The sequence below is a fragment of the Colobus angolensis genome, unplaced genomic scaffold (genome assembly GCF_000951035.1).
Source record: "Colobus angolensis palliatus isolate OR3802 unplaced genomic scaffold, Cang.pa_1.0 Scaffold202, whole genome shotgun sequence".
NCBI classification, from domain to species: domain Eukaryota; kingdom Metazoa; phylum Chordata; class Mammalia; order Primates; family Cercopithecidae; genus Colobus; species Colobus angolensis.
In genome coordinates, this window is record NW_012115178.1 from 4,831,021 (window position 1) to 4,842,027 (window position 11,007).

Here is an 11,007-nt window from a genome sequence, read left to right on the forward strand (position 1 = left end):
GCAGCCATAAAAAAGGATGAGTTTGCGTCCTTTGTAGGGACATGGATGTTTTTGTTGAGCTTTAAGACTTCTTTATGTATTTTGAATAATAATCCTTCATAAGTCTTTTGCAAATATTTTCTCACAGTCTGTGGCTTGTCTTTTCATTCTTTTAATGATGTCTTTCACAGAGCATAAATATTTAATTTTAATGAAGTCAGCTTATTAATTCTTTCATAGATTGTGCCTTTGGCATTGTATCTATTAACAAAAAGTCATTGCCAAACTCAAGGTGATTTAGATTTTCTTCTATGATATCTTATAGGATTTTATAGTTTTGCATTTTACCCTTAGGTCTGTGATATATTTTGAGTTAGTTTTTGTTAAGGGTGTAAGGTCTATGTCTAGAATTATCATTATTATTATTATTTGCTTGTAGATGTCCAATTCCAGCACCATTTGTTGAAAAGACTGTCTTTTCTCTATTGTGTTGCCTTTGCTCATTTGTCGAAGATCAGTTAACTATTGCTTATGTGGGTCGACCTCTAGGCTGTCTAGTAGGTCTACCCTTAGGTCTGTGATATATTTTGAGTTAATTTTTGTTAAGGGTATAAGATCTATATCTAGGATTATCATTATTATTATTATTATTTGCTTGTAGATGTCCAGTTCCAGCACCATTTGTTGAAAAGACTGTCTTTTCTCTATTGTGTTGCCTTTGCTCCTTTGTCAAAGATCAGTTAACTATTACTTATGTGGGTCGACCTCTAGGCTGTCTATTTTGTTCATTGATCTGTTTGTCTATTCTTTTGCCAATATAACATTGTCTTGATTACTGTAGCTTTGTAGTAAATCTTGAAGTTGGGTAATGTCAGTCCCCCTGTTTTGTTCTTTTTAAATATTGTTTTGGATATTCTGGGTCTTTTTACTCTTCACATAAACTTTATTATTATTATTATTATTTGGACAGAGTCTTGCTCTGTCTCCCAGGCTGGAGTGCAATGGCGTGAATCTCGGCTCACTGCAACCTCCGCCTCTTGGGTTCAAGAGATTCTCTTGCCTCAGCTTCCCAAGTAGCTGGGATTACAGGTGTGCACCACTGCTCCCAGCTAATTTTTGTATTTTTAGTAGAGATGGGGTTTCACCATGTTGGCCAGGCTGATCTCAAGCTGCTGACCTCAGGTGATACTGCCTTGGCCTCCCAGAGTGCTAGGATTACAGGTGTGAGCCATCACACCCGGCCTCTTCACATCAAATTTAGAATCAGTTTGTTATCTATAAAATAACTTGCTAGGTTTTTGATTGAGTTGAAGTTATACGTCAAGTTGGGAAGAACTAACATCTTGACAATATTGAATCTTCCTATCCAGGAACATGGAATACCACTGCATTTATTTACTTCTTTGATTTCTTTCATCAGTTTGTAGTTTTCATGTAGATCTCATACGTGTTTTTAGATTTATACCTAAGATTTCATTTGCAGGATGCTAGTATAAATGGTATTGTGTTTTTTATTTCAAATTCCAGTTGTTCATTGCTGAAAATAATTGACTTTTGTATGTTAACCTCATATTCTGCAACCTTGCTGTGATTGCTTATTAGTTCCAGGAGTCTACTTTTTTTTTTTTTTTCCATTCTGTCAGATTTTCTACATAGATGATCATGTCATCTTTGAACAAGACAGTTTCATTTATTCCTTCCAAATCTATGCCTTTTCTTTCCTTATCTTATTGCAATAGTTAGGACTTCTAGTATGATGTTGTAAAGGAGTGCCGAGAGGAGACATCCTTGCCTTGCTGTCAATCTTTGCGGGAAAGCTTCTAGTTTCTCACTGTTAAGTTTGCTGTTAGCTATAGGTTTTTTGTAGATATTCTTTATCAAGTTGAGAAAGTTCCCCTGTACTTCTCCTTTACTGAGAGGGATAGTTTACTTTTGGGGAAATAAAAATATTTTGCCATGGGGAAATCTGTCACTCTGTTTTTCGAGAAAGGACAGTTTTGATAGTCAACTGAAGATTACTTCATACTCTGCAATAGGAAGGTTTTTGTATAAAGTTGCAATTTCAATTTCTAAGGTTTACTTGTGAGTTTTATTGCAACTAACTGTGATATTTCCTTAATCTGTATTTTAAAATATGAAGTACATGTTTTAGGTCAGAATCTCTTTTTAGCTTTTTGTAATAAACACATACACATATGGTGAGCGTATGGGTAAAGACACTTTGTTTTTTTGGAGGCAGGTTCTTGCTTTAAGACAGGTTATTTTCTTGCTTTGGCCAGGCTGGAGTGAAGTGGTATGATCATGGCTCACTGCAGCCTACACCTCATGGGCTCAAGGCATTTTCCCACTTCAGCTTTCTGAGTAGCTGGGACTACAGGTGTGTGCCACCACACTTGACTAATTTTTTAATTTTTTTGTAGTGATGGGGTCTCCTGTGTTACCCAGGCTGGTCTAGAACGCCTGAGCCCAAGTAATTCTCCTGCCTCAGTCTCCCAAAGTGCTGGGATTACAAGCATGAGCCTCTTCACCCAGCCATTAGGGGAATTTGCCTTTCTTTCCTTTTCTTTTTCTTTTTTTTTTTTTTTTAGGATTGCATTTGTGTGACTTTTTGAAACTGAGGTGCCAAGTGTTGCTTCAGTACCTGGATGAGGATGTTGCTGGGAGGGCAGACTTCCTTCCAGATGCACATGGAGCCCTGTAGACTGGCAATTTGAGGCACCTTGGCAGAATGTTGATCCATGTACATTTGTAATTTCACAGGGAAACCTTTAAGATGTTTTGAGAATGGTGGAGAAAGGGTATGATGGCCTCATGATGAGGCAGCAAAGAGATCGCCTCCTAGGGACAATTAGCAGGAGCTGAGAAGTCACACTCAAGAGTTATTACAGTAAGCAATCAGAGCAATCACAAGAAGGGTGCCTCATTTCTGTCCCTAGCTGGTGAAAACTGGACATACTGGTTAAATATATAAGAGTTACTTTAACATCCCTGCATTTGCTTAGAAGAAATAAGATGCAATGAAAAAGTATACAATAATATGTTTTACAAAAGGAAAATGTACCCCTCTCACATAAGCATACAACCCAATTTTAAAAAACAAAACAGAAAAACCAACTGACTCAGCCAACTAGAGTTTATTTGTAAACACTCTCAGGTCATCTTAGTGTTTGTATCAGCTGCTTCAGTAACCACAGAAGATTCCTTTCTCATTGACAGGAGACAGCAGCTGCAATTTTGAGACAGCAAGGTATCTGGAAGTTTGAGTGAAATGAGCAATTGGTAACATAATGTGTTCAAGGCATTTTGTTCTGTGAGTACTGAATGCCACAGGGTTGTTGTGCTGTATGTGAATTAAACAAAGCAATGTAGAGGGTCAGTTTCCCACATTAGCACAGTAATATCTGTGGGAAAAAAATCTATGCAACTTTGAAGATATTGTTAACCATTGTCATTTGCATTAATTCACTTTAAGATGGGCTCCAGATTAGCTTCATTTTCCTTTATACTTGCTAGAAAATAATATGGAAGCTACACAGAATTACTATATAAAATTAGTGCTGATGATCACAGTGCCACCATGACTTTAAAGAGTTTTGCTTTTTGTAATTTCCAAGAATATGAAGGCAGTGTGTGATCCAAAATGAATTTTATGTGTATTTTACTGAGACTATAAACTGCTTTTCCTGTATTAGTTTAAAAATTATCATACAGTAGAATTGACTTTCTTTTTTTGTGTACAGCTTAACCCATGTGTAGATTTGCATAACACCTCCACAATCTATACCAAACAGTTCCATCAGTTTGCAAAACTCCCTTGTGCTATCAGTTTAGAATCATGCCCTCCCCATCCCCAGTCTCTAGTAGTCACTCATCTATTGTCTATCATAATAGTTTTGTCTCATGAGAATGTTATTTATATAAATAGAATTATACAGTGTGTAACATTTTGAGACTGGCTTCTTACACTTAGTGTAATGCCTTTGAGATTTATCCAAATCGTTACATGTATAGTGGTTCACTTTTTAAAAAACTGCTGCATATAGGCATACCATAGTTTATCTGTTTACCCATTGAAGGACCACTTGCCCATGGTCAGTTTACCCATTGAAGGTTTTAGCGATGGTGGGCGGAACTTCTTTTCATTTTTGTGTACGTATAAGTTTTCATTTCTCTTGGATAAACACCCAGGAGTGGAATTGCTGGGTCATATGGTAATTGTATGCTTAATTTTATAAGAAACTGCTAACCTGTTTTCCAGAGTGATTGTACCGTTCTGAATTCCCGTAAGCAGCACAGGAGAGTTCTGGTTGTTCTAGAAGTCCTTAGCAGTTGGTGCTGTCAGTAATTTTTTTTATTCTAGGCATTCAAATGGGTGTAAACTGGTATCTCATTGTGGTTTTAATTTACATTTCCATCTTGGCTTATGTAGTTGAAGATTTTGTATGTGCTTATTTGCCATCATTATGTCTTCTTTGGTAGGTCAGCACTTGTGGGAAAGGTGTTTTTTTCCCCTTGGGGTCCATCTGCTTCAGTGGGAATGGGGCCAATGTACCTTGCCCAGTTATGTAGGGAGTAAGATGTGGAAATCTAAGTTAACTGTCACCAATGATACCCTAGTGCCCTTTATATATTGTTTTCCCTGGATAGTTTCCTGGCAATCTTGACCCATGACCTGGTTCTGACTACATTCCTACATCTATTACGAAGGAGCCAAATCATGTGTAAAAGGAAAAGATGGCGTGTGCTTTGACACGATGCTTTCGTGGTGCAAAGACTCTATGTAACATTTTGTATTGCAGGATGGTGTGGAGTAGATGAGAAATGTATATATGGCTATTCTGAGCTGCTAGCATAAATGTTACCCAAGCCTTTTTCTCTCCTAGGTATGTAAGATATTCTGCATCTTTAGCATCAAAGTGAGATGCCAGAGACGGAGGCTAACAAATCTGAGTTATGAATCAAGAGTATGAGGAAGTGGAGACTACTGCCAAGATAGTAGTTGAACAGTGATCACCATAGATACTGCCCATAGCATAGGCATACCCCATAGATGCTAGGAGGAGGGTCGTATTTGAGGAAAGGGTCACTGGAGGAGCTGGTGGCCTGGATGAGGTTGAAGAGCACCTGTAGTGGGAGACAGGAGTGAAAAAGTTGAACAAATACAGGTTGGTGGCATAGAGGACTTTCTGATATTGTTGCACAGGTGATGTGATGGTGAAGTCCACAGTAGAGCTAGGGTAGAGGCTTGTCCCAGTGGAATGGGGATGAAGGTCCTGGGAGCTGTGGAGTAAAGGAAATTTGAGGCTACAGTGTTGGTTGGTTCATCAGTGTGAATATTGGCATTACCAAAGATAATGCCATGCTTGATATAGAGACAATAAAATGTGAACCAGTTGCATTCTTCAATGTAATGTAGAGGAGTAAAAGGGAAGAATGTAGGTAACAGCAACGAGTGAGGAAGACAGTAAGGTTTGTCAGACCAGGCACCTACTGGGAAAAAAGGGTGTTAGTATGTGGGTGAAAGAGTAATGATCAGAAAGTGCCAAAGTAGCAAAGAGGCACTGAGGCCAGCCTTCCCCCATCAACCCTACTATCGTCTCTCAGGTGAAGACTGGGAGAATGAGCAGCCTTCCCTGGGAGGGCAACAGGGGAAGTGGGATTCTTGGGCAGAATCAGGTTTGGGTGAGACCAGGAAGTAGATGGATTCTGTGAAGAAGTTAAGGAGTGTTTTTTACAACAGAATGGCGCAAAGTATAGAGAATTTGGAAGAACTCAGCAGTGGGAGGAAGGGAGTTTCTCAAAGTGGCACAGAACAACACAGAAATGAACATCCTAAGAGGACAAAAGATACGGGCGTTTGTTTTGGGGTAGTGGTCAAGAGGTGTGGGAGAATACATGAAATAGACACTCCAACCAGAAATCCCAGGCAATGTGGAATATCTGATGATAGCAATGAGAGCCCTGCTCTTCTGTGATGAGGCCAGCAGAGACGAGCCAATCTGACTGTGATTGGTTCCCGTGTACTGGCTAATGGGGTAATAGATTTTTTGCCCTAAATTTCTTTTGGACTGCGTTACCTTGTGGGTGCCATTTGGGAGAACCTTACCGAATTAGTGCTTCAAAGTTCATCTAGTTTAAACTTCTGTTTCAAGTTATCATCACCAGTTTGTACCACTGTCACCAATTAGTTCTTGGGCTTCAAGAACTAATATTGGAGCACTCATTGGAATTGTACAACAATTCATATTCATAATTTAGCACAGCTTGTCATTCTTCAATAGATTTTTTCCCTTGTACATTTTAAAATACAGATTATATATTTTCATTTTTCTTTTTAAAAAAGTAACTGATTGAAATCAGAAGGTTGTGTTTCCAGCATAGAGTCACTGTTTTGACACTGATGGTAGGGCTCAGAACTCTAATGCTATCTTCAAATTTTGGCCCTAACAAAAATCATAAATAAAAGCTCAATTTTAAAAAATCACTAATGTACAACTAAAAATGAGTAACTGAGCCCTTTTAGCTGACACCATCATTTTGATGCTTAATGGTTTCTTACACTGCCCAAGTAAATACTATCATTGATGCCACTCATTTCACGCTGCTGGCCTCTGACAGCACAATGGAAATCTGGGAACTTGTAAGAACAAGTGACATGTCAGATACCAAACCTTCCTACCTAATAGTATGTGTCAAGGAGATTGAGACTGAGTTAGTAATGTTTTTGTTTAAAATGTCTGCATGAAACAAAACAAAATTGTATTTTGTCTTTTTTCATCTTGGGAATTTTTCTGGCTTTGTTTCATAAGAGTGATTCTGCTTGTAAAATGTGGGTTGAAAATTTCGATATCCACTGTAAATTTAGGCTGGGTGCAGTGGCTTAGGCCTGTAATCCCAGCACTTTGGGAGGCTGAGGTGGGTGGATCACCTGAGGTCAGGAGTTCAAGACCAGCCTGGCCAATGTGGTGAAACCCCATTTGTACTAAAAATACAAAAATTAGCTGGACATGGTGGCAGCCGCCTGTAAACTTAGCTACTCAGGAGACTGAGGCAGGAGAATCACTTGAACCCGGGAGGTGGGGGTTGCAGTGAGCTGAGATCATGCCATTGCACTCCAGCCTGTGTGATAAGAGTGAAACTCCGTCTAAAAACAAAAACAAAAAGAAAAAAACAAAAACAGAAAAAAAACCACTGAATTTAAATATTAAGTTGTATACTTGTGGGAGAGTGACAATTGCCCCTTACATCAAATATCCCATAGTTCACTGAGAATGGCTGAGAGTGCCTTTGAAGCACACATTCTAGGTTATCTTTCTTCAAAGGTGTCTAGATGATGCTTCTAACCTGAAATATTGTGTGCCCGGTGTAGCTTAGTACTAGCAAATAAAACAGCCATTGGTTCCCTTCCAGAATACCCAACAAGCAATAAAAAAGAGAACAGACAATGAATTGGAGAGATACACCTCTCATCTTGGCTGAACTTTAAATTTGGGCATCTGATGGAATAGTAGGATTTGTGTGGTTTAGAAAAAGATTAATTTACCTAAATGGTCAAAGGCCCAGTGCACAGGAATATGGCTTACAACTGTGTATGTGAACTAAAACAAAGGCCCCAGGTATCCAGGGTGCTACGGTTGGCCCTGATAATTGTTGTTAGGTAAGAGTGAACTTTTCTACCACCCTCACCTGCCTCCAGGATAAGGCAAAGTAGTCCTCACATATTTTGCTTTTCTTTACTGCAGGACATTTGTGAAGATATTTCTGATCATGTTGAGCAAATCCATGCCCTCCTTGAAACAGAGTTCTCCTTAAAGCTGCTGTCTTACTCTGTCAACGTGATAGTGGACATCCACGCAGTGCAGCTCCTCTGGCACCAGCTTCGAGTCTCAGTGCTGGTTCTGCGGGAGCGCATTCTGCAAGGTCTGCAGGACGCCAATGGCAACTACACTAGGCAGACGGACATTCTGCAAGCTTTCTCTGAAGAGACAAAGGAGGTGAGTGTTTTCCTTGAAGTTAAGCAATGCATTGCCAGATGTGACCATTTGAGAATATTTTCAGTTTAGAGATATAGGATAGGAATTCTTTGTAGGTAAATAAGCAGGCCCTGATGGGCTTTGAATCTAGGCATAGTGACTAGAAGCTAGGGCACTTCCAATATGAATGGGGCTTTAGACCAGAGTTAGCTCATACCTGGTAATTTGCACACATGCCATTCATTGTTATTGATGCTAACCTGTCTTCCTTTTCCTCTTCAATTATTTAATAAATATATATTGAGTACTTATTATGTGTCAGACACTCAGTGCGAAGAATATAATAATGATCAAAACATGGTTTCTGTCTTCAAGTAGCTTTGAGTCTAGAGGAAAATGGAACCAAGGAATAGACATTAAAGCCAAACTGATAAGTCTACAAGATGCCATTGGAGGACAGAGAAAGAAGCACCTAATCCAGACAGAGGAGGCTTTCCAGAAGAAATGGACTCTACTGGAGACCTAAAGGAGAGACAGGAATAGACTGGTGAACAGAGGCAGAACATGTTTTAGGCAGAGGACATGGCATGATCAAATACCCAGAGATAAAAAGAGAATGACAGGCCCAGAGAGCTACTAGTAGGACTGGAGCAAAAAGCTCAAGGAACTAGGAGGTGGGATTTGGGCTAATAGGTAAGCTGAGGTCAGATCATGAAGGTAAAGAGCTTTTTAAATTCATATTAAGAGATTTGGACTTTATTTTGAGGATAAAAGAAGTGTTTGTTCAGCGAACTCCCATGATTCATGTTTTAGAAGAATCATTCCAGATACCATGAATCAAATGGACATTTAGAATATTATACAAAATATGTTTGATTTTTCTTATATTCAGTACCTGGAAGATTTTATTGTTATTCTTGATGAATAACTTAAGAATGAACCCTGTACGTTTGAATCCAAGTGAACTCTCTCATTCTTAAATAAAATGGACATATATTTATAAAAAAAAGTGTTTTTGCTTGCTAAGCAGGGGCTGTACATACACATATGGATACCATATATGGATGCATTGTATGTGGGGAGTGGTGGGTATGTGTTTGTGTGCGGGCATGTGTGTTTAGTCTTTTGGCTCTTAATACCCAGTTTGGTGTTCTACTATTAGTTTGTGTAAAACATATATTCTAAAAGTCTATAAGGCACTTACATTAATATATGATATTAAAAGGCCTTATAATGAGTGTTGCATAATTCATTAATTTATTGACTTCTTAATGTTACAGTGCCTCCAACATTATCAACACCACCAAACAAATCTGTACCTATTCTCACAAACCATTTATTCTTGTTGATTTTTGTGTATTCAAAATAAAGCTTCTTGCTGTGGCAAACTCCCCGCAGGGCCTAGAAGTCCATAGGAATCAAAATCGACTAGGCTTACATCTAACTTTAAGTCACAGTCTTTGTTTTCAGTTAGCTCTTCCTTTTACTGTGGCACCGGGGAAGTGATGTAGACTTCAGTAGAGTAACCATAGGATGAATATGTGAGTTGTGTGTTAGTTCCCAGATGCCATCTCTCCCAAGTAGATCCCGAGAGGGTTCTCAACTGGGACTCTTGTGGTTATGGGAGACTACAAAGAATCTCAACTGACCAACTTTGCCCTAAATCTGATATCCATGACAGAATGTGCTAATGGAGATCAGAGATGAGGAAGGTTTGTCTAACCTCTAGAGAGATCTTTCTTTAGATACCTACCTGGCATCTTCAAGTCTATACATTCTTTTCGTCCCCTCTCCCCATTTGTTGTCCAACACCCAATGCTCTGTCCAGCATCCAATGCTGGTCAGTAATCAGATCTGCCTGCTTTCTACTACTAGAAGGAGATTAAAAATCATTGATTCAAATCATATATTTATTAAATCAATAAACATTTATTGATAATCAACTCTGTTGTAGGAGCTGGAGATATAGCAGTGCTCTAAGGTTTATTGTTACTGTTATTATTGTTCTGTGGAATACATCCATCATACACTTCATTGAACTTGTGTCATTCATGAAGTAGTAGCTCAAGAAATGATGAAGAGCCATGGAGGGTAATTGTTGCTGGCCACTGTTTTTACAACTGCATTGTGAATTTACAATAAGTTGCATCTATTCTCACAACATGAACTCAGCAATTATGAATGGATTTGATTGGAAGCAGTTTAGTGCATTCTTATGTTTGAAGTCAGTCTTTAATCCTGTTGTAGAGATTGAAGAAAATGTTGTATGAGGGGTAAAGGAACAGTAGATTTTTAGTTATCCACTTTGTGGAAATGTTTCTATGAATTAAAGTTCTGCCTCTGTAACCATACTTCCCAAAACTGGATTTCTGATCTTTTATTTCTGTGTGTCTAATGTGACTCTATGAGGACATTTAAAATACTGCTTAGTTTTATTTATTTCTGCCAGCACACTGGAATTGTAAAACAAGAAGATAATTAGGATAAAATTATCAACTTTCTCAGAATAAATTCAACTATGAAAGATTTATAGAATGATGAGGGAAATGACAAAAACAAAACAAAACAAACAAACAAACAAAAACCCAGTTAAAAAAGCACTGGTAAATTAGAATAGTAGATGTCCTTTCAGTGAAGGAGGATTCGTTTTCCTCTTTCTGGAAGTTAGTTAAATTTCAGAGCCACATAAAAGAGTAAGTTTGGAACTCTGGAGAGTGGCAAGTTCCATCTTCTTCTCTTCTTGAAAAAACAATATATGAATTTTATTCTTTATTTAAATGTGAAGCAGACTATATCTGGTAAAAAAAAAATTGACCAATACCTTATTAAAATAAAACCAGTCAATAACCAAACAACAAAGAACACTTTAAGGCAAAGCTCAAAACTGTTTAAAAAATATTTTCTGCAATTTTCTATATTCTAGACACTGTGACAAGCACTTTAAATTTGTTTCATTTAGGAAGGAAGGTAAGGGATATTAAAAGTAGTTACATTTTAGCCTGGCGCAGTGACTCATGCCTGTAATCCCAGCACTTTGGGAGGCCAAGACGGGGAG

General features: G+C 38.3%; 1 protein-coding gene across 1 annotated transcript in view; it reads left to right on the forward strand.

Annotated features, from left to right (window-relative positions):
• AKAP6 (A kinase (PRKA) anchor protein 6) overlaps positions 1–11,007 on the forward strand; it is a 524,753-nt gene that overhangs the window by 207,332 nt on the left and 306,414 nt on the right. The window contains exon 4 of the mRNA XM_011941871.1: positions 7,722–7,973. Within this exon, the coding sequence (XP_011797261.1) occupies positions 7,722–7,973 (252 nt within the window). The remainder of the gene's footprint in view (positions 1–7,721; positions 7,974–11,007) is intronic.